The 25,184-nt window shown below is 37.2% G+C and overlaps 2 protein-coding genes across 4 annotated transcripts in view; one reads left to right on the forward strand and one right to left on the reverse strand.

Annotated features, from left to right (window-relative positions):
• Positions 1-11,690, reverse strand: part of jakmip1 (janus kinase and microtubule interacting protein 1) — a 30,912-nt gene extending 19,222 nt beyond the window's left edge. The window contains exons 1-2 of one of the 2 annotated variants that reach the window (XM_026279642.1): positions 11,398-11,690; positions 2,250-2,511 (exon numbers count right to left, since the gene is read on the reverse strand). In XM_026279642.1, coding sequence (XP_026135427.1) covers positions 2,250-2,393 — 144 coding nt within the window. In that variant the 5' untranslated portion in view covers positions 2,394-2,511; positions 11,398-11,690. Of the gene's footprint in view, positions 1-2,249; positions 2,512-11,089; positions 11,359-11,397 lie in introns of those variants that run through there. The other variant, XM_026279640.1, reaches the window with a different exon arrangement.
• A 4,773-nt stretch (positions 11,691-16,463) lies between these two features.
• wfs1b (Wolfram syndrome 1b (wolframin)) lies at positions 16,464-25,055 on the forward strand. 2 transcript variants are annotated; one of them, XM_026279643.1, is made up of 8 exons: positions 16,464-16,665; positions 17,590-17,831; positions 19,758-19,834; positions 19,905-20,049; positions 20,146-20,319; positions 20,535-20,612; positions 20,721-20,881; positions 22,740-25,055. In XM_026279643.1, the coding sequence occupies exons 2-8, from the start codon at positions 17,597-17,599 to the stop codon at positions 24,570-24,572; spliced, it is 2,703 nt and encodes a 900-aa protein (XP_026135428.1). In that variant the 5' UTR covers positions 16,464-16,665; positions 17,590-17,596; the 3' UTR covers positions 24,573-25,055. The 2 variants fall into 2 exon arrangements, with proteins under 2 accessions (XP_026135428.1, XP_026135429.1); XM_026279644.1 differs by having other exon boundaries at positions 17,595-17,831.
• Positions 25,056-25,184: the final 129 nt, after the last annotated feature.

Here is a 25,184-nt window from a genome sequence, read left to right on the forward strand (position 1 = left end):
GAGCCTATTTATACCTTAGTCGCACCAGTAGTAATGTCATGGGCTGTCACCGGCCTAGAGCTGAAGATCTTTCCCCGAACCTGACAGGTTCGGTCGGGTCCGGGCTTAATTTATATCATCTTACGCAGGCTCGGGCCGGGCTCGGGCTTGCACTCCGGTTTGCAAGGTAAACGAGCGGTCATGTGATGTGTTTCGATAAGCACGAAAAAGATGCGAAAATGGATGCTGAGTAGGTGTAACAGAGGCTTGCCTCTGACAATTATGTATTGTTTGCACCAGCAACTAAAGCAAAGTCTGAGTTGTGGAAAAGTTTTGACCATATTTATAATGAGAATAATGAGTGACCAATGACGCACCATCAGTGAGCGCAGGAACGCGCTGAAGACATTATACAGTGGATTCAATCATTGTCCTCCACAAAAACATGTAGACCTAGCCTAATCTCTGTGAGTAAATGATAACTATATATTCATTGAGTCTTAAGTATAATGTGGACAGAGTATTTACGCTAATGTTGGATTCATTCTTTTATTAAATGTCAGCTGCTAGTGGCGAAGCAAAGCCCACAAAGCCTTTATCTTAATTTCGTTATTGCCAAATATCCATCTTAATTAAATGTATCTGAATTTAATTTGTTAAAAAAAGACTACCCATCTCTATATTTAGAGTGCAGAGATGTTACAATGTTACAGAGGACTTATTTTATTTTTTTATTCCAACTTCCAAGTGGTCTAGTCTACGTTAGTTATGAATAAATTATGTTGAAACATCTATAAATGAATCATTCTTGACAAAAGGCAAAAGAGATGTGTGTGTGCGCACATTTACATGGCTGTAAACGGGTTCAGGTTTAAAAAGCTGTCAATCAAAATGTACTGTCGGGCTCGGGTCCTGTCAGGCCTAACCTTTATGGCCCGATCACAGCTCTACGCTGGCCAACATGTTGTTGGTGTTTTTTAAATGTATGCTTCAGACATGGGTCACGATGAGGCCATAGTGACCCCTAGAGGATGCCAGTCAGGGAACCATGCTTGCATGTGTAACCCGAGATGTTCTCCCAGACCTCCATCCTCTAAATTTACTGACCTTATTTGTCCCTAGTTTTTTGGCACTTGCCACATATTCTCTGCACTTTGTTTCCACCATTAACAAATGTCTTCATATTCCGTCAGTATTTTATAACCTTCAGGGTTTTATAATGGTATGGAGAGAGGGACAAAATGTAGTTACCAAGCAATGAGCGAGCTAGAAGGAATTAAATGTACCAAATTGGTTTTCCATTAAGCTCTGTGTAAAAACATTGTTTGATTTTATTTATTTTACCAGGTCTAAAACCATGTTGGCATCGTGTGATTATGAGAAATTATTCCCTTCGACTCCATAAACTGTCACATTTATCCTGGTTTTCCAGCAGTGTTGAGCTGTCCCATTGTTTGACGCTTCCAGAGGGTGTGGCATGTTTTCTCTTCTACTCATTATGGCCATGAAGCAATCATTGGCACAAATTACTTGTGATGGATTTTGGGATATATGATTCATAAGAGGATAAATCTTCTGAATCGGTTTAGATGTTTGTAGCCTGAACAGCAAGAATAATGCATTCAAATCTTATTTAAATGACATTCTTGAACGATTTACGATCTGATTACAGTTTTACAACACAAGTTTTAGGAAATGTGATTCAGTCTGACCGTTTTTCATTTACTTCTCCTAATTTAGCAATGCAGATGTAATGCCAAATGTAAATTCATCCTTCAGTTGTCATATTGCAAACTATTTCAAATACACTTGTAAATAGTGAATGTGTAAATTTGTGAATGATTATGGATGCTTCCCTGTCTGAAACACATTAATAGCTCCAGATATGCTTTCTGGATCACACAGAGATGTCATAAACAAACATGGGCAGATCACAAATTTACAGTTTCCCAGTCCTCTCTTTCCACAAATCATCACTTGTGTCTCTGTATATTGTACTGATACTTAAGACATTAGTATGACAACTGATGTACTGGATTATAACAACTATTTCTGAAAAAAAAAAAATAATAATTATAACAGACCAGTTTTCATAAATAATGCATATTAATGCAGGCAGTTCCTCGTAAAAAAGAAGTCAGCCTTAACACACTTTTACTTATATGTACTTATCACAGAAATACATTACATTCAGTTTGTACTTGCACATATTCTTCACAAAATCAGACGTGGCTGTAATGTGAACAAAGCCATACAGTAGATGGGCGTACCTTGCCTCGTTCCTGTTGCAGTTCATTCTGTAAGTCACTCAGTCGGTTCCTCAGCTCTTCATTGGCTGTCTGTAGAGTTTCTATTTCCTGTTTTCCTCTGCTCTTTTTGGGAGGTGGGGCCGAGGTGGGCGTAGTTGCAGCCATCTTCCCCAAAATGATGATTTACCAGTCAAATCCACACTTCCACAGTCAAATCTCACTCTAAAGCTTTTGTAACACTAGAAATCGACCACACCATCACCGGCATCTTCCTCTTCTCCTGCTGGAAACAGAAAGGGTCGGTCAAAATCTAAAGTGACTGCACACACATTTGTTCCATTCAGTAAGGGCGAGGGTGTTCCCTTACACATGCTCACAGACTACAGTCAACACAAACAATCTTACACACACCGATCTGAACATTCACATGTGCCATTTGTTCACTGGAATTTGGCTCCAACGTATTTTGCATGTTTGTGCCTCCATCTAGTGGTGTCTCATTATATTACTGACAACAGATGCATCAATCACTATGTGGGCAAAAATAGTGGTCAACCACTCTGTATTGTTGTAGCTGTTGCTGTTGTTGTTGTTGTTGTTGTTTTGTGTGTTTGTGTCATAAAAATGTCTCTTTAAGTACACAAAAAGGCCTTTTATGTTATTAATATTAAACTATTAGTATTATTATTATTATTATTATTATTATTATTATTATTATTATTATTACTAAATATAGGTTTAGGATGGATGCATTTTTTATTTCTGCTGGTCCAGTTAGGCCCATAGTTCAGACTGTCCTGTTTTAACTGGCCCCATCTTTCAAAAGGAGCTAATATGTACCATCTACAGTATGTAATAATAAGGTACTTATGGCCCTTTAGGCCAAAAAAGAAATTGACCACCCATGCAACAGATTTTTGTAATTTATTATTATTATTATTATTATTATTATTATTATTATTATTATTATTATTGAGTATCATAAATACAGTTTATATACCACATACGCTTGCAATCAAAATGATTACAAAATTATATACTGTAATTTCAAATCTAAGGTTTTCAGAAGATCCAATTTTATTTTATTTTTAATGTGCATCTAGTCTCCTCTGTTATATATCTATAACAGCTTTATGGCATATAAGGTGATAATGGAATATTTTTGAGTTACATGCTTTTTTGTAATGCTGTTTTTAAGTCACTTGTTTGTATGGTAGGGCACACAACTTTGCTAAAACAAAAGTAAGTCTTTGGAAACTAAACAAATTTAATCACATGTCCAAGTCACAAGGCAAAGAGTCAAAAGAGCTCTCACAAAAGCTATAGAGATTTATTAAATTGGACAATCTGTGGCGACAAGAAGAAACCTAGACAGGTTCCTAGAGACACAGCTAGCAGCTTTATACCAGAAAACCTTTGAGGGCATTGAAGAAAAAGCACAATATCATCAAGAGGAATAACATTTTTTTTTTTTATCAGAATAACTGTCAGAAAACCCTTGATTTACTTCCAAAGACTTACAAGATGACCTGATGAAAGGCGGACGCAACATTTCAATGAAGAGTAAGAAGAACACTAAACGAGCTTGGCCTTCATGTCAGGACAACTCCAAGAAGAACATACAAGGCTGGCTTGAATATGCAAAAAAATAATTTGGATAGACCTCTGGAGCTCTGAAAGAATGTTTTATGGAGTGAAGTGACAAAACTGAAACTTTCTGAACCCGTGGCTATGCCTGCAAGAAATGCAAAACTTAAGAGAGGAAGAACACCATTTTCATATTCAAGCGTGCAGTTGGACCATTTTTGTTATGGAGGTGTTTTGCTGTTGCGAGAAGTGTAAATCTTGACTGTATGAAGGAGATCATGGCTATTATTGGGCCATTTTGGCAGAGATGGTGATGTCTTCGCTGCAGAGGCTGAAACTTGATTATTATCCAAATTTTGGTTCAGTGATCGGTCGTAGATTGTTCTTACTGTATATGACTTTCTCAGTCTTTACGTTTAAATCTTATTCAAAATATTTGGTGCAGTTTGAAGAAAGCAGTAGCAATGAAAACTATAAAGATTATCAGTGATCTGGAACCTTTCTTCAATGGGCCAAGACTACAGTAGAGAGGTGACAGAAGTTTCTGAGCACTTACAGATAGCGTTTAAGGTTATAAAGAATAAAAGTTTCTGCACAAAATTTGTGGGTTGAATAATTATGTACACAGATCTTTAGAGCCAATTTGAATTTTATTTATTTATTTATTCATTCATTTTTTATCAACTTTACGTTCTCAAATGTTATCAAATCAAACATATTATTAAACGTCCTATAAAAGTTTACTGTTGCCCTTTGTTTATCTGTTTTAGAATTTTGTTCTCGCAGAAAATGTCTTGCAGGTCAAGGGAGTTAACTTTGATTGCAATTATTTGTAATTAGATTTTTTCAATAATATATTTTATAATATGGATCTTTATGGCCACTATAAATTCATGAACACACTGAGCTACTTTAAATAAGTTTATATTTGTGACATAATTTAAAAAGCAATATTTGCTACAACACTGAGGAAATTAAATATCATTCATCAGGCTGTAAGGAAGCTGAACTCCCTCCCGACCTTGCCCCCCTTCCCTCTTTTGCCCCAGGCACCACTGAACTCTGAACCCACTTCCCCCTTTTTTTTTTTTTGCCTTGTGCTGCTTTATTTCACTTGATTTTTTTTTTTTTTTTTTACATGCCCTTATTTGCATAGTTGTATTTTATATTTAAACTGTATCTATCTGAATTTTTTATATTTTGCTATCAGTGTTATTCTGTATACACCAAGGGTCTGAGAGTATCATAGTTTTAATTCTGTGTGTATGTGCTGTATATGTGGAAGAATTGACAAAAAAGCAGACTTTGACCTTTTTTTTAATATAGCAAATTTAGTTAATACTAGCACTGCATCAACAACAAAAAATAAAAATAAAAATAATAATGTCAAAAACAGAGCATCAGGTTAGGAGAGATTTTCAAACTCCTTTATAAGCAATAGGGTTATAAAAGAATAGCCATAAAACTTAACCATAAATTAAGATGTTTACCTTGACCTGTTTCTGTCAAATGAAAAAAAAACTACTTAAAGAGTGCAAACACACACAAAAGCTTTACTTCTCACTGATACAGAGACCGAGACTCAACACACTACAACACACTGAAACACATCTGGATTGTAATTCAGTTTCTTGGAGAAAATACGTGTTTAACAAACTAGTATGAACTGTTAATAACATTTCACAATTACGTCATCTGTTCCAAACTGTTATTCTTCCTTAAGCAGAATGACCAGGGGTTTATAAAATCATGAACATTTGCATAAGTTGAACATTTGCTAAATATATCCTACACACACACACACACACACACACATTTGGCTTCCAGATGTCCAGCCAGTCATAAGAGTTTACTACCAGTCTGCAGACATTGCAGGTTTATGGGAAACATCAAAGTTAAGTTCCCTATAAAAACTGTGGAAGAAAACAATAAATAAAAAAAAAACACCTTATTGAATTTTGTTCTTTTAAGTAGCTAGTAGTCAAATACAAGAAAACAAGTCTTTATCTTAAAAAAAGAAGAAGAAAAAAACTCACAAAAACCTGACGAAGACTTTCGAAACATTGTGATTTTTACACATATTTGAGAGCAGTAGTGGCAGTATGCCGATTTTTGTTTATGGACTGTAAATACATATTTTTGGGCCTCATACACTCATACAGGCGAGTACTGCATATGCAAAACAAATTTACAAATGTCCCACCCTAGGAAAACAAACCAAAACTCACTGAAGTAAACCACTACTAGAGGACACAGAATGAAAACGATTACAAGTCTACCTTACACAACATTTCTGCTGACCTTTGAAACTATGCCCTGATATCTTAAAAACTTACATAAAGTTGTAATCTAAACGAGCAGAGAATGAAAGAGCACTGTGTTATCTCAGCATATTCAAATGAAGCTGCTTGATGGTCATAGGTGAATGCGGGTGGCCGTACAAGTCTGTCCTGTGGAGATACACTGTCTCTTTCTTTAAAACTGTCTCAGTTTATAAGCATATTAAAAATGTTCGGTCTATGTGGTAAAAGAGCTCTATACAGATGCAGGACAGGTTTCAGTTGCTAAAGGAAGTTCTGTTAGGGCGTGACAGCTATGTTGCCAGTGTAAATGCTACAGTGTGTTTGGCAAGGAGGGTTGTGACAGTAATGTGCAACATCCGGGATCTTAAGCAACCCAGCAAAATGTAATCAGATAAAGAATCGCAAAGAAACCCAACAAGCACAACAGTAAGTCCAGCACTGGCTTTAGACCTGCATTTGACGGTCAGACATAATCAACCAGGGCTACATTTTCTGAGGGTGTAAAGTGCTGAAATAAATAAGCCATAAATATGATATTATGGTGATTACCCTGGAATGTTTGTCTGATTAATATTACATTCAAATGTGTTGTCACTAATGGAGCTACGCCCAACTTAGGCTTATGATGCTTTTGGGAAACACAGCCCAGGTCAAACACATTTGAATGTTACATCAATCATTTATTACAGCACTGTACACCCTCAGAAAAAAAGATACAAAAGCGGTCACTGGGATGTTAGCTTTTCAAAAAGTACACCATTGTATATTATTTACCCCTAAAAACTGCATATTAGTACCTTAAAGGTAGTATCATTTGAAAATTAAAGACTCAGTGATATTGCACCTTTTTTTATAAGAATTAGTAACTTGGTAATTGCCAACATAAAAAAAAAAGAAAAAAGAAAAATGAATTGCTTTCCATGAAGCCTCCATCTGCGTAAAGTTAGAGTAGGCAGATTAAACAATTTCAGTCTACAGTATGTGGTAAAAGATATCTTTAAATATGCAGAACAGGTTTGAATGGCTAAAACATTTTTACTTGAAAATAGTTAATAATAGTTAATAGTTAACTCTTTCCCATGGTAAAATTATGAAGACCTTTTGAAGGCCCCCTTTACCTCTCACAGCCTACAGTAGCAGATGCCATCCTGCTTCAAACATGAATTGTAATTTGAATAAAATAATTAGGAAATGTGTGCAGTTGTAGGCTGACATTTGAAGACTAAACACAGACAGTGGACCCCGGGCCCTGTTGCTCATTCAAATATCCAATCCTGGTCTGGTCAGTAGGGGTGTTGAAACTAATCATTGTAAACGTTTCTGCATCGGTGCAGTAATAGACCTTAACCGATTATAGCCTATGATGTCATTTGCATAAACGCGCTTCAGTCACACAAGTTTAAAATGGCAGAAGGAGGCAAAACATATAAAGCGAATATAAAAAAATGCACCTACTAATTTTACATCTGAGATCTGGGAACATTTTGGTTTTTATAAACGAATTTGTAGGCACAACGAGCTGGACAGGACACATGCAGTGTGTAAAACCTGTCAAGCTGAAATAAAAATGTTGGGAAAACGACTAACTTAAATCGTGTTCAACCTTTTCACCCTGAGATGCTGACGGCAGTTGGCCCAAAGGCCGACCCTGTATTTTCTGTATCTGTATTTATTAGTTCTAAATGCTCTGTTGTGTGCAGACTTAAATTTAGTTGAATGTTTGCTACATTCAGGAAGTGCCCAGTGCTGTTATTTTATATTTTTTTATTTTATGTTGTATATTAGAGCTGTGCAGAAAGTTTCAGATTTGAAGACAGTACTATTTATTATGGGTTATAAATTAAAGGGGGGGGGGTTAAATGCTATTTCATGCATACTGAGTTTTTTACACTGTTAAAGAGTTGGATTCCCATGCTAAACATGGACAAAGTTTCAAAAATTAAGTTGTACGTTTGAAGGAGTATTTCTGTTCCAAAAATACTCCTTCCGGTTTGTCACAAGTTTCGGAAAGTTTTTTTTCGAGTATGGCTCTGTGTGACGTTAGATGGAGCGGAATTTCCTTATATGGGTCCTGAGGGCACGTCTGCCTGAAGAGCGCGCGCTTCCATATAGCAGAGCAGAGAGAGGCTGTGCACAGACAATCACTCATCACAGCGAGAGCGTCGCGAAATGTCACAAAAGGAGTGTGTTTTTGGTTGCCAGGGCAAGACAACCCTGCACAGATTACCAAAAGAGAAACAGCATTAAGGGACCAGTGGATGGAGTTTATTTTTACAGAGCATCAACGGAGTTGTGCAAGTGTTTGTGTTTGTTCCCTGCATTTCGAAGATGCTTGTTTTACAAACAAGGCCCAGTTTGACGACGGATTTGCACATCGTTTATTTCTTAAGGATAATGCAATCCCAACGAAAAAGGGTCATGATCGTGTGTTGGAACCGCAGGCGGTGAGTAAAACTGCTTCAAATATCTCTGTGTTATTAACTTAGCTATCAGCGTGTAAGCACATCAAGTAAACAACATGCGATGTTGTCATCAAACTGCACTTTCCACATGTACAGCTTAAAAAAAAAAAAAAAAAAAAAGACGACAAAGTGGAACTTAGTCATTTTCCAAAACCGCTAAGCAAATATATACAGTTTCAGTACATACCACATAGAGAAGCCTTTGCTGATGCTGCTCTTGTTAAATTTCAGCCTCTGGATCTGTGTCACAGCTTCCAGACGCGCTCAACACAAAAGCCTACTGGCGCTCGTGATTCTTTAGCTCCGCCCACACGTCACGCCTCTAGGCGCTCGTGTTTTTCCGGGAAAAATCAGTACAGACTATCTTTCTCTTATGAATATAATAAAACTAAAGACTTTTTGGAGTTATGAAGGATGCAGTACTACTCTATAGGTACTCAAGATTAACAGGAGATTGAGTGAAAACGAGCATTTCACCCCCCCTTTAAGTAAATTTTTATACATTTGTTAACATTTTAATTATTTTTGAAGTAGTACACTGCACTTTAAATGCATTCAGTACTTGACAGTTTCATGTGCCTTTAGTATTTATTTACTAGTGTTCACTTAATACTAGTGTATTTACTCTGTTCAGTTTTATTTGAAGCAGATAAAATAAAAAGGGAGTTCAAATATCTGACTGCTTGTAGACTATTTACTGATGTAAATGTAGCCATGTGCAGGATTATTGAAAACCGAGGTTGCAAAGAATGCATCGTAATGCATCGTGAAATCGAATTGAATCGAATCGTTGACATGATAATCATAATCGAATTGAATCGTGAAACCAGTGCCAATTCACACCCCTACTGGTCAGTGTGGGTTTATCAAATTCACATGATACCCAACAATTATAGTTCTTGTTCTTGGAGAGGAAAATGTGATATGCAAAGAAATAGTTTACTCAAAAATGAAAATTTGCTAAAAATGTGCAACCTCAGGCCAAAGATGTAGATTTGTTTTTTTTGTTTTTTTTCATCAAAACATATTTGCTGAAATTTAAACATTACACCAATTGCTCACCAATGGATCCTCTGTGCCATCAGAATGAGAGTCCAAACAGCTGATGGACATGTAACATCATAATAATCCACAAGAAAGTGACATGACTCCAGTCCATCAGTTGATGTATTGTGAAAAGCTGCATGTTTTTAAGAAACAAATCCATTACCATCATTAAGCATTTTTAATTTAAATTATCGCTTCTGGTATAAATAAAAGTCATTATTAATACATTGGAAAAGTCCCTTTGTTGTCCTCTCACAAAATCCACTTCCATCTTTGTTTAGAACAGTTTCACTGTTTGATCTGTGCATATTTCTCCCCTGATTGGGACTATTCATTTAAATAAACCCAACAAGCACAACAGTAAGTCCTAAACTGGCTACAGAGCAGCATTTAAAGGGATACTCAACCCCAAAATTAAATTTTTTTGTCATTAATCACTTACTCCCATGTCGTTCCTAAAGCCGAATTCAGACTGCACGATTTCAAAGAACCGGGATGCTTTTTACTGTCCCATAGACTGCCAAGTTTGGTTTTCTTTGTGTACAAAAAGTATTCCCGTCATTTCATAATGTCACAGTTGAACCACTGATGGCAGATGGACTATTCTGACGATGTCTTTCATACTTTTTTGGATCTTGACAGTGTTACTTACTTGACAGTCTATGGGACATTCACATGCTTATCAGTTTTCATCTTCAATTGTGTTCAAAGACAAACAAAGCTTTTACGGGTTTGGAACAACATGGGGTAAGTGATTAATGACAACATTTTCATTTTGGGGTGGAGTATCCCTTTAAACATAATCAAAACAAAGTTAGCCACCTATTACAAAAAAAAAAATGCAGTTAGTTTGACTACATAATTATGAATCACAAAATTATTTTGAACAACAAACATACAAAAAATAACAAACAGATTTACCTGTGTTCTGTAAATTATGCAATTGTATACTGCACACTTGATACCTAACAGCTATGATGATCAGAAAATATAATGTGATGACAGAATAAAAAAAATATATTCAATTTTGAAGAAAGTTTTGAAACCACTGATAGAGAAAACGTGGACTAGACATGTCCTCTGCGTGACAACTAGCCCCATTCTTCTATATTCTAAATCTAAGCATGACTAGAACAATATAAATATTCATAGACTGTAGAAATTCTCAGAACTTTTCAAGGCCTGGAAATCACGATTCCACAATTCCGCGGTATTTCCAGTTTTCCCATCACCGCGAGGGAACCCAGTAAGCAGCACATCTAAAGACACAGAGGTAGACTTCATCAGCACCGGGCGGCCAGAACCACACCCACAGCACCAGCCATCACAGACCCACTGCAGCTCAACATCTCCGATCATCACACCACAGCACAACACATCAAACAAACCGCCGGATGACTGACAGCGCTGCGTCATCATGAGTGACAGCCGAAAGATGAAAGAGAATCGGCACCAATCATACCTGTTTTAATCTGGAACTACACCGTTTACAAAGCGTCACGAGGACAGATGTCACTGTTACATTACGGAACAAATGCTATGGATTAAATATGGGTGTGCAATGTTGCAAGCGATGAGCGCGGCGGGCAGGACCAATAAAATCTCTCTCCGGTGAAAGTGATGAGACTCATTCATTCGAATTCATTCATTACGCTCATACAATCATTCGAATTAAATTATTCACTCATTTATAACAATGCAATACCACGTAGCAGTGTGTGTGCTGACGAATCACATGTGCACGTGCAGTGATCCAGGTTATTAACGAACATTTGTTCGTGCGATCCCCAGTAACTTGCCGTGAGCGACTCAGGTGTCCGCGGTCCAGAAGGCCGAAAATGTGTCCTTAATTCCGCTCTGTCCGGAGAAACACGGCATCTGACAGCAGTTGCGGAAGTGTAGAAGAGGGTGGTGTGTGTTGATGCTGTTATAGTGGTGACGAGCAGCCTTACATTAGTCTCCACTACACATACAAGAGAGAAATCCGACGAATTTTCGAATCCTACTACTGTGAAGGACTCGCTTTTAATATTCATGAGCAACGCTCTCGCAATTGGCAAGAAGCGGTGCGGCGTCAACGGTAAAGTATTTATTATATATCAGCCAAGCAACGGGAATTGGAACGTATTAACACACGTCAGCTGTACATAATTGATATTCATAAACCAATCCTTAGTCATAGTACGAGCTGAAATTTCCTCCACGCCCACAGTGAAGGACGTCATTCAAAACTCCTCAGCAAGCCCTCACTTTATCAGAGAAAAATTATGCATATTTAATATTTGATGTTAATTATTGTATCTTAAACTGTAATCTCTATACATTATGTGTATTTATGTGGATAGCTTAGGTTTGTAGGTCTGTTGTTTTTCAATAATAATAATAATATGCCTTATAATAATAATAATAATAATAATAAATAAGAATGAAAAATTAAGATACATTAAATCAAGTCTAAAAATGTAAACAAAGTCTAATATTAAAAAGGTATATATTTTTAATTGTATGTATTTATTTATTTATTAATGAATCATATAGTTATTCAATAAATAACAAACAAACACATAAGCAAACAAACACTTCTTATTAGAGACTACTTACAATAATACCCAGTTCTTTCAGCTAATGGTTGCATCAAATAAGAGTTACCCGCTGATGAACTCGTGTAATAAGTCATAAAGTAGGGAGAGAGGAAAATGTGGTTATAGCATGAATGAAGGAATGAACATAGTCATAGTGAAGCACCACCAGCCGCTGCCTTGTAAGGGGTTGACGGGGGTCTTTGCTGAGTGGAAAATCAAGCTCAGCCCCAGAAACATCACTAAAGTGCCATTATTATGACCTAGATTTCCTTGTCTGCTTGCCTCTTTCTGTCTCTCCTTGTATACATTGGAGTGCATTTAAACAGACATTACAGCATGCATGATTAACACCATATGCAGGCCACTTCCCCACTTCCTCGGGTCAAACTCTCTCTCTCTCTCTCTCTCTCTCTCTCTCTGGATTTTGTCCTTTTTACTTCTTTCACAAGAATCAGAGCATACAATCATGAAAGTATGACATGAAAAAAATGTATCTCAAATACATATTTTTGCAAAAATCTGGCAAGAACTGTAATCTCATAAATGGAGGGGGGGGGGTACAAAATATTATCATATTTTCTTGAATTCTACATTTGAGTATTTGTGTCCTTAATATTGTATACACATACGTAATGTTTCAAATGTACTCGCACGTTTTTCTTTTCCTAAAATGGACTTATAATGCACTGCATGGATATTGAATTGTCATTCTGGTTTAGGTGTATAGATTTCTAACACTAACATATTTTATATAGAGATTTTATGTCGATTTTTTGAGATCATATTAATTGAGAGACTACATGCATGTACTTAAGAACTAATAATTTAAATAAATAAAAATGGTCAAATTTGTGAAAGAAACGTCACCTACTGTATGATGTACAGTATATTTTCTTCATACATGATTAAAGTCGTAGTAGGAAAAAACATTTATATGAAAGCTATGGGTTTAATATACATGGACTCCTTCTCAGTGTGTGAAACTCATAACAAGCTCATTATCTTAAACCTGCTCTAAGCTGTATTACTCAGCGAAAGTGTGTGTGTGTTTGTGTGTGTGTGTGTGTGTGTGTGTGTGTGTGTGTGTGTGTGTGCGTGTGTGAACCTTCTGTTCCCTACTACAAAGCCCAACTCGAATGTGGCAAAGACTACATCTCTTTTCTTTGTCCCTGATGTTGAACCCAAACACAGCAATGCCTTGCTAAGAATGTTAGACTGAAAACTGATCAGGAAATATGATCTGATCATCATGCCATCTCAGATGCCATTATTTTCTCTTCTTCATATTTAAAGATTGGTGGGAGTCTCAAATTCATGTCTTCACACTTCACTGGCTGATATATGACACTTGAAAGAGAATAAATATGAGTTCTAAGAAATATATATAACCCTGGTGGTAAGAAAATGTGTCTTAGCTATAGATCATAGGAAAAGCAATCTTATCCTGCATTGGAAGAAGGGCTGCTCTGGTTTGTCTGTTCAGTAATGCAGCAAGCTCTGTCACCATGGTTACAGCACACATACCTCATCAGCCAAAGATCATGCACTGCACACACTCACATACTAAATACTATTACAAACAGCCCCCAGTTTAACATGCTTAACTCATATTCCTGGTTGTTGCTTAATGTGATAAAATCGGATCAAATGAAACAGTATAGATTCAGATATGTTGCTTTCTAGTTATACAATAAATAGTGGAGTAATAATTTAATGTGGTTTGTATTTACCATTATAAACATGTTAGGCAAGGGCCATTGTGATGTGCTCTTGAAAATGCTTGAGATTAGTGCGGTCAGCAAATTTTACACTTGCCTACATATGTTTATTACAAAAAAATGATAATAATAATAATAAAAAATAATACATTACAAAAAGTGGTTAAGGATTTGGTTCTTTTTAACATGTTTTAGAAAATAATGTTTCCTGTTTTTATTTACACAAAAAAAGGTGCTTAAAAGGTTCTTCACAGTGATACCATTGAATAACCATTTTTGGATGCACAAAGAATCAATCAGTCAAAGGTTCTTTAAAGAACCATCTCTTTCTTACTTTCTTATTTTTATAATTTGAAGAACCATCTTTAGCAACAAAGAACGAACCTTTTGTGAAACTGAAAGGTTCTGTAGATGTTAAAGGTTCTTTATGGAACCATCTAGATTTTAAGGTTCTTCTATGGCATTGTGAAGAGTGGACAGAGTGATATAAAAAGCACAATTCCATCTTCTTATGGTGGTCTCAGGGTTATTTGTATGAGAACAGTATGTAAATGTATGAAATAATGCCGCTGCTTGTTTTTTCTTCACTATAGCTGTCAATCCACTGATGCCATCTGTGCTGTACGTTCTCATGCAATGGTTTTATAGCACCTGTTGGTAAGCTGGTCTGTTCAATTAAAATCAACCAAATAAAACAACACATATCTGAACAGAATGGAATGCAAGACTAAATCCAATTTTTTTTTTTTTTTTCCTGATATGTATGCACTTAATGGAACTAAATATTTTCCATTCAAAATATAACATTTCCTATTTCATGTATTCAGGTTGAAGTTATGTTGAAGCCCTGTTCCTTTAAAAGACATATTACACAATTACATTGCCCTTTTCAGGTGACTATGTTTAAATTATATCAGTTTTAAAGACATTTGACATTTGGGTAGAACTAATCCAATTAAAAAAAAAAAAAAAAAAAAATCTTAATGATCACATGCAAAGACGGCAAAATGTATTCATAAAAACAGATATAAATATTTTATTAATATCTGTTATTAAGTAACTTAAGAAATGGGTGCACCCTTGATTAAATTCAATAAATGTGTAACATTTTAGTCCATAATATGTTCTTCCTAACTAAAGTATACTGCTCTGACTCCTCTTTGCATTGAGTGTACATGTTTGTAACAAATTTAAGAATGTAGCATAATCTAAGAATGAGATCTGTGAATTCCCTAGACTTAGGGGGTGTTGCTCAACTTGTCTCTACAAAATCCCCCACAGGTCCTCAAGAATGTTAAGCTTGGGTGAAATATGTTTTTTCACATTGGGAAAATGTATATAATCATTGTCATGTAAAAAAAAAAAAAAAAAAAAAAGAAGAAGAAGCCCAACAGGCACTTCTCAATGTATTCATCCCAAATGCCCTGTTTTTAAATCTCTGTGTTATGTTAGTGGCTCTCTCAGTTTCCCTGTTGTTACACGTGAGAATGATTACATAGGCTATATGTAACACTTTTGATTTGGAAGAAAATGGCAAAGAATAACATACTGTACTTATCTGTTGCACTGGATTTTTTTTGCTGTTGCTGAGTCTTATAAATAGGCTTGCTTTCCCATACCTGCCTCAAGCTTATTTATATCTCAGTAATCTTTATTAAAAAATTTGACAAAATTATAAAGTGATTATTTAGCTCTATTTGGATATAACAAGTACCTCAATCTCTTTGTTCTAGTCCAGAAACCTAACTGATTGAGGTCCCTTGTTGGATATAAAGGGTTTTGTTCCCAACGATCATCTGACATGCCAGGACCAGCTCTGACCGTAACTTGGTTTTATCAAGAAGGATGTTCATCCAGTCATCTTCTACTGGCTATGTAAATGGTAGCTCTACAGATATGTTTTCTTCCTTATCCCATTTAAAGACGATGTGATGTTCCTTGATCAATTCACATCATGTTCTTTGTTTAGGCCAGAGAGACCAATCACAATGCTGTCCACAGCACTGGAAGTGAAAAGAGGACATGTATCCAGACAGATTGTTATAAAATGCATTGTATAATGATCAGTGTAAGTTTTAATTATATGAATGAATGAATGAATGGGGCATTTATGTAGCACTTCGTTGTGTTTTGCTGTACACCCAAAGCACTTCACAAACATATGGGCGATCTTTCTTCAACCACTACCAGAACTGGCTAGGAAGTTGAATTAAATTTTGAAATGAAGGACATGGTTTGCATTCATTCTACTTCTTTAGACTTTCTCATTAAAGACTAACTAAACTAATTCTGCATCTTATTTTCTATCTATCTCATTTCAATGCTTAATTTATCACAACTAGTGCACAATACTGATTGGTAACAAAAATATTTATATTTGCGTAGCATTATTACATTAATAGATCAGTCTTCATTTCTCATGTGGGTGTGGGTCTTAAAATTAGGCAAAATCAAATACATTTAATTTATTTTATTTTAGTTGTGGGTCTTTTATTTTGAAAATCCAGGGAGGCAGCAACAGGAACTTGAATAGGACGAAAACATTCTGCTCCAGTCAGTCAGTCAGTGGGGGAGGGTTTGTTTGGTGAGCAGCATCTGGACGCTGGACGGGCCTCTGCTCTGGCCGTTGTGTGCTCATCACTTACTTTAGTTACACTGTGTCTGGTGTCAGAATATACTAAAGTAACCAGGGTTGTGCTGACAGCTCTGTCATACTTGATGGAGTGATAGGAGCTCAGGTAAGAACAAATATCGATTGAATCGCCGATTGAAGACTCGCCGTTAAGTTTCAAGTCAAGTCATATTTATTTATTTAACGTTAGCGCTTTTAACAAAACAGATTATGTCAAAGCAACTCTACAGCATTAAATAGGAAAATAGTTTGTCGATAATGCAAAATGACAATAGTAAACACTCAGTTTTCAGTTAAAGGCAGATCATCATTGAATTCAGTGATGTAATTTCATTTATGTAACGCTACTGTATGTCTATGAAGAGCATTCACAGACATACAGAAAAATCTGCGTTTGGAAGTGATCGGAGGTATTTCTGTTTGCTCCTCCGTTCTCGTTGATTATTTTTGTTTGAGTGTAACTTTACTTTCTGTTCTGCCGGTCAGTAGTGAAGGTGACATGGCTGAGCAATGACAAAATGACAGCTCAGCCTTTTCGCAAGCAGCGTACTAAATAAACTCTCTACAAAACATTTACCATGGCAACATTCATGGCTTTCATTGTATAGTTTATATGAAGTTCAGTACTAGTAATGTCAACTAATGTAAAAATCATAATAAATAAATGTGGGAATCTCCCACAATGAGTGTTTTTTTTTTTCTTTTTTTTTTCATGATGACAGTAGTCCCTAAGTTTCGTAATAGTCATAATAGTGACAGTATGGTATTGTAGTGGAATCAATAGTTACCATAAAATACTTTTAGTGTGAATTTGCCTTTTTGGTCTTAAAATGTAGTCACTTAAAATACTAATAAATACTAATTAGAAATAACAATAAAATGCAACTTAATGTAATTTAGGTTTTGTGGTATATTTATATTTAACACGTAAAAAGAACCTGATGCAGTTAATAACATACAGCAATGAAAAAATAGCTTCCCATTATTTTAAAAAGCACTTATCACAAATTTTGTGTCTTTTTGTTTTAAGCTTAGAAATGGATGCCTCTCTTCTTGAATCTTCACTGCCATCCCCTGCATCCCCTGTCCCCACTGCTTTCTCTGCATCTGGGCACACCATTCATCCAGTGTCCTCTTCTTCAAAGCCTAGTCCCTCCCATTCAACAATGACTTCACCCCCACATCACGCCTCACAGACAGGTCGATCCCAGCTGAATGCGGCCAGCAATTCCCACACTGCCTTTCCAGGACAATCATCTTTTCCCCTACAGGGTACAGATTCACTCTTTTTAGGATGGCTCGAATGTCACATACTCCCATGCGGGTATTCCCAAAGTTCCTGTGCCATTAATCATTGACTCATGAGTTCAGATCTAATATTACACACTCACAAGTGTTGTTATTATTAACAAAAATATATATAAATATATAGGCTTAACATTTAAAAACAAACAATTAAAAATGTCACCACAACTATTCAAATTGCTAAAACTAGGAAAAACAAAACGAATGAATGCTAAATTAAAATATTTTAAAAAATGATTTCTAAAATAAAAATAAAATATATATATATTTTTTTATTTACTAAAATGTAAAACTATTTTTAAGCTAATTTAAAATAGTTATAAAAACTACAATAGATAAAATAATACTACAATAATGCTGACATGCACAAAACGTAGTACAATAGTACAATACATCATCCAGTTGCCATATGCAGAGCACCTATATATTGTCAGTTGTCTTAATGTTTTTCTTCTTTATGTTTTCTGCTTTTAACTACCAAGAAAGTGTAGTACACTCAACTACATTTAACACATTCATTAGCCATGTTTACATCTACACTTTTTTTTGTCATTCCGATTAAAATCATTCTGATTGAAAGATTCGGTGGACTGTTTACATTGTGGAGTTGTTTCTAATCTGATATGGTGTTTACATGTGCCGGTGCTTTCAATTTTGGGACATGCTAAGTAGCCTACAATGATATCAAATACAAATCACCAGAAGAAAAAAAAAAATGTTAGTATTTGCATTAATATTTTTAAAAACTGCTTGCACTTGCTTAGAAATAAACTGACTAATATTTTAACCCCTAGTGTTCAGTCGAGCGCTCAGACATGTGGCCAGAACACGATCACATAGACACTCACAGAAATCATTACGGCCGTATTCTATCGTACCACACACAGAACCAATACAGCTCTCAGCCAGTTGATAATTATATCATCATTTCGCCCTAATTTCTTAATGTTAAAGCATTAAGGTATAACATAACCAGAGCCTACGACCCTCTGTAATGCAGCTGAACAAGTGTTGCTGAACAATGAATCAAAGGAGCATTGCTTTATGAGCACGGAGAGTGCTCGCAACGAGCTATCGCACATAACATTTCCAAACGTGTTTTTTTTTTTAAATTATGAATCTGTAATAAATAATAAATGACAAAGGCAAATTTTGGTCAAGTGTTTATTTTAATTGAGCTATGCACTACCATTGTGTTGTTTCTAAGCTGAAAGCAGTAAATTGTGCTTCATTTCAGATCTGCTTTCCGCTCCGGTCATGAGAGCAAACGTGGCAGTTCATAAAGCAGCAAGCGTTCTCCATTCGAATGTGTTTTTAACTGTATAATTGAAATTTTACTTCTACGTCCATTATTACCCAGTCTCTACTGTAGTGTCGGTGTCCACAAATCACAGAATGTACTGCGTTGTGACATCACGTTCCCATTCTGATGACCACGACCCCTTGACGTGATGACGTAGATGCAAAATAATCGGTTTAATGCATTTACATAGCAGGATTTTAATGTTGTTCAGTTTATAGAAAGATTTATCCCACCCCTCTCAGACGATTACTATTTCATTCGGTTTGGGCATTTTTTTTTTTTTATTCCCATTGAGGTGTTTATATGGAGCATTTTCATTTGGATTGGATTTTTAAAACGATTACAATGCTCCATGTAAACTCACCTACTGATATGCAGTGACAACATTGACTGAACACATTGATCTGCTTTGCAAGCAGTTGCAAATTAGTTGGTGTAGGTAGTCAGTCGAAAAGGAAAGGATTTGAAAAACAAATGTGTGTAAAAAATCTGCTGTGTGAACATCTTTAGTATAAACTGGACTGGTTTGCTACTTCACATATTTGTTGTGACAACGTAATATCAATATGTGGCTATTTGTTTGTTTCTAGGGGAAATCCCAGAGGAACTGAGCATAGATGATCTTAAACAGAGGGCAAAGAATGGAGACACCAAAGCACAGACAGAGGTCTGAATGCAACAAACACACTGCACATCTTTATAGTAATTAGAAAAACTCACACTGTGTTTTTGGACAGATTGGCAGATATTACCTGAGATTAGCTGAGCAAGAAGATGAGGAAGTGAATTCTGTTACTGCTGTTACATGGCTGCTCCAGGCGGCCAAAAATGGACGGAAAGATGCAGTGAAACTGCTCCAGCGCTGCCTGCATGAAAGAAGGGGTAAAGAAGATACTTATTATGATATCTAGATTATAAAGATATGATATCCCTTTTCCTGAATTGAATTTATAATGTATGTGTGTGTATGTGCGCCAGGCATTACAGCTGAGAACAGAGAGGAAGTGTGTTCCCTGGCATGTGAATCTCGTTTTCAGCGCAGTGTAAGAAAAGCAGCCCTGTTAATGTACTGGAAACTCAATCCAGAAAGGAAGAAAAACATCACTGCCGCTGAACTTCTGGAAAATGTGAGCCAGCTCAACACTGAGACAGGTAAAACATCAGCCATCTGTTGTTGTGGTCAGCCAGTTTGGAAAATGTGCTGTCATTTTCTGTCTTTACCGTTGTGTTGTCCCCCAACCTGTATGCTGTTAGAATTTATAACTTAATAAAAAAATGAAGAATCTTCAGGCAGTTCTTTTCCGTAAATCAACAGTGTCAACTGTAAATATCTCCAGAACATTTAACATGTCCTCCTCCTCCTCTAGATGGTGCTCCCAGCAGCCCTCTCCCAACCCCAACACAGAAACAAAGAAAGGTTTTGGAGAGTTTGGTTTCAAGAGATGGTGATTGCATTTTGTTATCTTTCATTTAGAGTGTATTATTTTTTTAAACTTTTATTGCATGTGTGGTAATATGCATATAATATTCCTAATTTGTCTGTTCTCTGGCAGGGATTGATTATGTTGGTGTAGAAAAGTTTGTTGAGAATACTAAACAATACGCTGAGGGTATTTCCCCAACTCCAGCCATGGAAGGGGTCGCGGGTGATGATGATGATGATGACGATGAAGGGCCAGTAAAGAACCCGGATGAACTACCTTTGCATCAGAAGGTGTCATTACATTTCTGCTTAAATCTATGTATGTGAAAACTTGGCGAGCTGACTCAATGTGTACTGCATGGCCAGCTGTCCACACAAATGGTTTCCTAACCAAAGTGGAACCTCCTTAGTAATTGATGATAGATGCTCTTCACCGACAACAGGTCTGTCTGAGGCACAAGCAGCCTTTTTTTCTAAAAATAGGACGGGCCGAGCACTTTAAACTACTGTAAAAAGAAACTAGAAACTATGTCTTACCAGTTTTTAAAGGCCTTAATATGAAGCTTGTCACATGTTAAGAACAAATTGGATTAAGCGATTTCCCCACAGCAGCTCATTCTGTGTCCTCCACTATATTTTCAGATGCGCTCGTATTAAACTACTGTATATCAATTTGAACGGTATTGCCTCATATCGAATCGCTTCTAAAGAAAGTATCAATATACCGTACAAACTTGATATATCACCCAGCCCTATTAAATAGTTATTAGCAATGCATGTAATTCCATGTCTGCTACCAGGGGTGGCCAACCCGCTCAAAACTGCAGTTTCAATCCCCTTTTTCTTGACAACAAATGCATTTATTATGATGCGGAATTGGCATATTTCCTTGCATCAAAGTCAAATGGTATACTTTTCAGTTGGGTTTTTCAACTTGGCCTCAGCACCAGTCGTGACTCAAACGAGTGTGGAAAACTGGTCGCTTCATCATAAATAAGCGCACAAGAAGCTATGAGCATACAACGTAGTTCTGTCATGAAATTATCAAAAAGCAGATTAAAGCTGCAAACTGTGCATGCAGGCATGTATATATGCATCACATTTTAGAACATCTCTCAAATGCATGTACTAAAATATATTCTGCAATTCCAGATCACCATATAAGGCACAAGCTGATATTTATTTTGTAATTTAATGTAAATGTAAGCACAATGCATACTAGAAAATATGCAATTTTTTTTCATTAATGTGGAAAGTACAAACGAAAATCAGACCAATAAAAACATTAGAAAATTAAACCACTTAAATGATTTTAGACCAGTTGCGCTCACATAAATTGTAATTAAAACTCTTGAAAAACTGGTAAGGGAAAAAAAATTGAACATACACTTGACCCTATGCAATTTGCTTATAGGCCACATAGAGGAGAAAAGGACACTACAGTTACAGGGTTGAATTCACTTGCTAAACACTTGGTAATAAGTTGATTTTTCATCTTCTTTTGACACAATCAAATCCCATGTTCTAATTAATATGCTTATAGAACAGTTTACATTGAGTAACAATATCGTTAAAAATTAATAAAGAATATTATCTGTATTTTTTGTACATGCTATGCAAAAAAAATGTACTTGAATTTTCCATTTTGCTAACTTATTGTAGCAATAAAATCAAATTGTTAATTTTAATGGGACAGTTCATCCAATTTTGAAATTGTCTTTCCAAATCCATCTGAATCAAGTGGTTTAATACAAGTCTTCTGTCACTCACTTTATAAGATAATCAGATATAATTTATGCTTTTGATTCACATACAAATTATAGATTGGATGACTGATCAATGCGCACACATAGAGCACATGAAGTACATCCACAAAAGCTAAGACATGCTTGCTTCATGCACAAAAACCAACCTCATGTGGTTCTGTATCTGGATTTTCAATTAATTGACAAAAATGAGAATGAACGAAAGTCTTATGGGTTTGGAAGACAATGACATATTCACTCTTTATTTGGGGCTGATTATCCCTTTAATGACAACAAATTTCTTAGAATTGACATCTATTTAGTCAAGCAGCTCGCTATGTTTTGATCCAATGTTATAGTGTACTAAAAATTATTTTAACAAATAATTTTCTTCATACCCATAGGTGTTGAAATTTCCTCTTCATGCCGTGATGGAGGTGAAAGAAGTGTTGATTGACTGGGCGTCACGTGCTGGCATGCAGTGGATTAACGCTCTCATACCTACTCATCACATCAATGCCCTCATCTTCTTCTTCATCATCTCCAACCTAACCCTGGAGTTCTTTGTCCTTGTCATTCCCCTCATTATATTCTACCTCTCCTTCGTGTCAATGGTAATCTGCACACTCAGAGTCTTCCAGAACACCAAGGCATGGGAGAACTTTCGAGCGCTGACGGCCATGTTGTCTCAATTTGAGCCGGGGATCGACCTTAAGCAGGCCGAGTCAAACTTCACATGGAACCATCTTGAGCCATATCTCTACTTCCTCCTTTCTGCGCTTTTTCTCATCTTTTCATTTCCCGTGGCAGACAAATCCTGGTTACCATGTTCAGAACTGGCTACGGTTGCAGTCTTTTTCACTGTAAGCAGCTACTTAAGCCTGCGACCAACAGCGCAGCAGCATGCCAAATATGCTCTGCTTTCCCAGGTTGCCTCCGCCATTTCTGTATTCATGAATCAGATGCTGGGGGGCTGGGTGGGTCGGATAGTTGGTGGTGCTTGGTTCAGTATGCGCCTTAGTGAGCAGTTGATACTGCATGTGGGTGTACCTTGTGTTCTGTATCTATACCTCCTCTACCTGTGTTCGCGTATGGCCACAGAAGGTGGTGCACGGGGCACCTACTGTGTGCTGCTGCCCTACCTGGTGTGCTTCATCTGGTGTGAACTGTCCTTCACGCTGTTGCAAGAGTCCACTGCATTGGGGCTTGTGCGCACAGCTGTGGGCTATCTCCTTTTCTTCTTTGCTTTGCCTGTGTTAACGCTGGCTTTAGCAGCCGCAATGCTGGTGCAGCTAGTGCAGTGGTTCCTTGCCCTGGAACCGGCCAAAATGGTTCTAACTGTATGTGTGTGCGTGCTGCCTGTCCTGCTGCGCTGGTGGACACGTTTTAGTGTGTCGCCCTTGGCAGTGCTGCGCTCTTTGCGGCATAGCAGTGTGGTCAAGTTGATCCTTGTGTGGATTTCAGCCCTGGTGCTCTTCAGCTGGTTCTACGTGTACCGTTCGGAGGGGATGAAGGTATACAACTCCACCCTGACTTGGCAGGAGTACAGCGACCTGTGCGGTCCTCGTGCCTGGAAGGAGCGTAACATGGCGCATGCCCAGATCCTCTGCAGCCACTTGGAGGGACACCGGGTGACGTGGGAGGGCCGGTTTAAGTACGTTCGCGTCACTGAGATTGAGAACGGCGTGCAAGCTGTCATCAACCTTCTGCCAGTCTTTATAGCAGACTGGGTTCGATGTCTATATGGTGAGGAGTATCCTGCTTGTGAAGAGACCCAGACAGGACCTGCTGAACCACTGTGTCAGCTCAAGGCCCTTGCAAAGCACAAGTGCCATGTCAAACGTTTCGACTACTACAAGTTTGAGGTAACTATGGGGATGCCACAGAAGGGGCGCAATGGGGCACAAGATTTTGATGATGCCACTAAAGACATCGTGCTGAGGGCTAGTAACGAATTTCGCCGCGTCCTCCTGGCACTCAGCTCTGGCAGCGTGGTGGAGTTCAGCACGGTACTTGAGGGTAGACTGGGCAGCAAGTGGCCAGTGTTTGAGCTCAAAGCCTTGCGCTGCAAGACATGTGCCTCACCGCTTGTACCAGTACAACAACAGGTCAAGATCGAGCAGGACTGGAGGGTTAACGCCAGAAAAGCTTTTGCGTTCGCCTTCAATTTCCTGTTCCACCCTCTGCTCTCAGCTGAGGTGGACGGTACTGTAGCTACTACAGATGTATCTGTGTGAAGCTAGATTTGGCCATTGGCATACACTGCAGTATTAGACTGAATTTCGAAGTGCAAGGAGACTATTGATATTTGATAAAGTGCTTTTGATAAAAGCGCTATTAAAATGCCAGAGTCGCTGTCATCTTGTTTTGTTCCAAGTATGGAAGTTAATGGCTTTCTGTAGCACCTACAGCAGAGGTGCCCATTTCTGTTTCTGGAGGTCCATGGTCCTGCAGAGTTTAGCTCCAGGCTGCTCTAACACAGATGCCTTGAAGAATCTTATAATCCTGAAGACCTTCATTACCCGGTTCAGTGTGTTTAATTAGAGTTGAAGCATGAAAGTGGTCCTCCAGAAACCGACATGGACACCCCAGTGCTACACAATCCAAATAAAATACCACTACAATCCCTGAACTATTTAATTGCCCTTTAGCAATTTTAATCAAACATTTAGGAATATGCATATCATGAAGAAATTGAAAGCCATGTCTTAATTTCCCCCCAAAAACAGTGCATCTAGACTCACTAAATTTTCTACAGTGAGAGATTACATTCATGTTTCTCATGTTTTACTGATTATAGGGCTTTTGAATGTCTGATATTATATTTAATTTAGTTGATATATTGGAAG

The sequence above is a fragment of the Carassius auratus genome, chromosome 14 (assembly GCF_003368295.1).
Source record: "Carassius auratus strain Wakin chromosome 14, ASM336829v1, whole genome shotgun sequence".
Lineage (NCBI taxonomy): Eukaryota > Metazoa > Chordata > Actinopteri > Cypriniformes > Cyprinidae > Carassius > Carassius auratus.

Excerpts from the sequence above, each read along its gene's own strand:
- wfs1b (XM_026279643.1), top strand. The coding sequence starts at position 17,597 with ATGGATGCCTCTCTTCTTGAATCTTCACTGCCATCCCCTGCATCCCCT. Across the intron at positions 17,832-19,757 it reads ATCATCTTTTCCCCTACAGG|GGGAAATCCCAGAGGAACTG; the intron begins GTACAGATTCAC and ends GTTTGTTTCTAG. Across the intron at positions 20,050-20,145 it reads CTGCCTGCATGAAAGAAGGG|GCATTACAGCTGAGAACAGA; the intron begins GTAAAGAAGATA and ends TATGTGCGCCAG.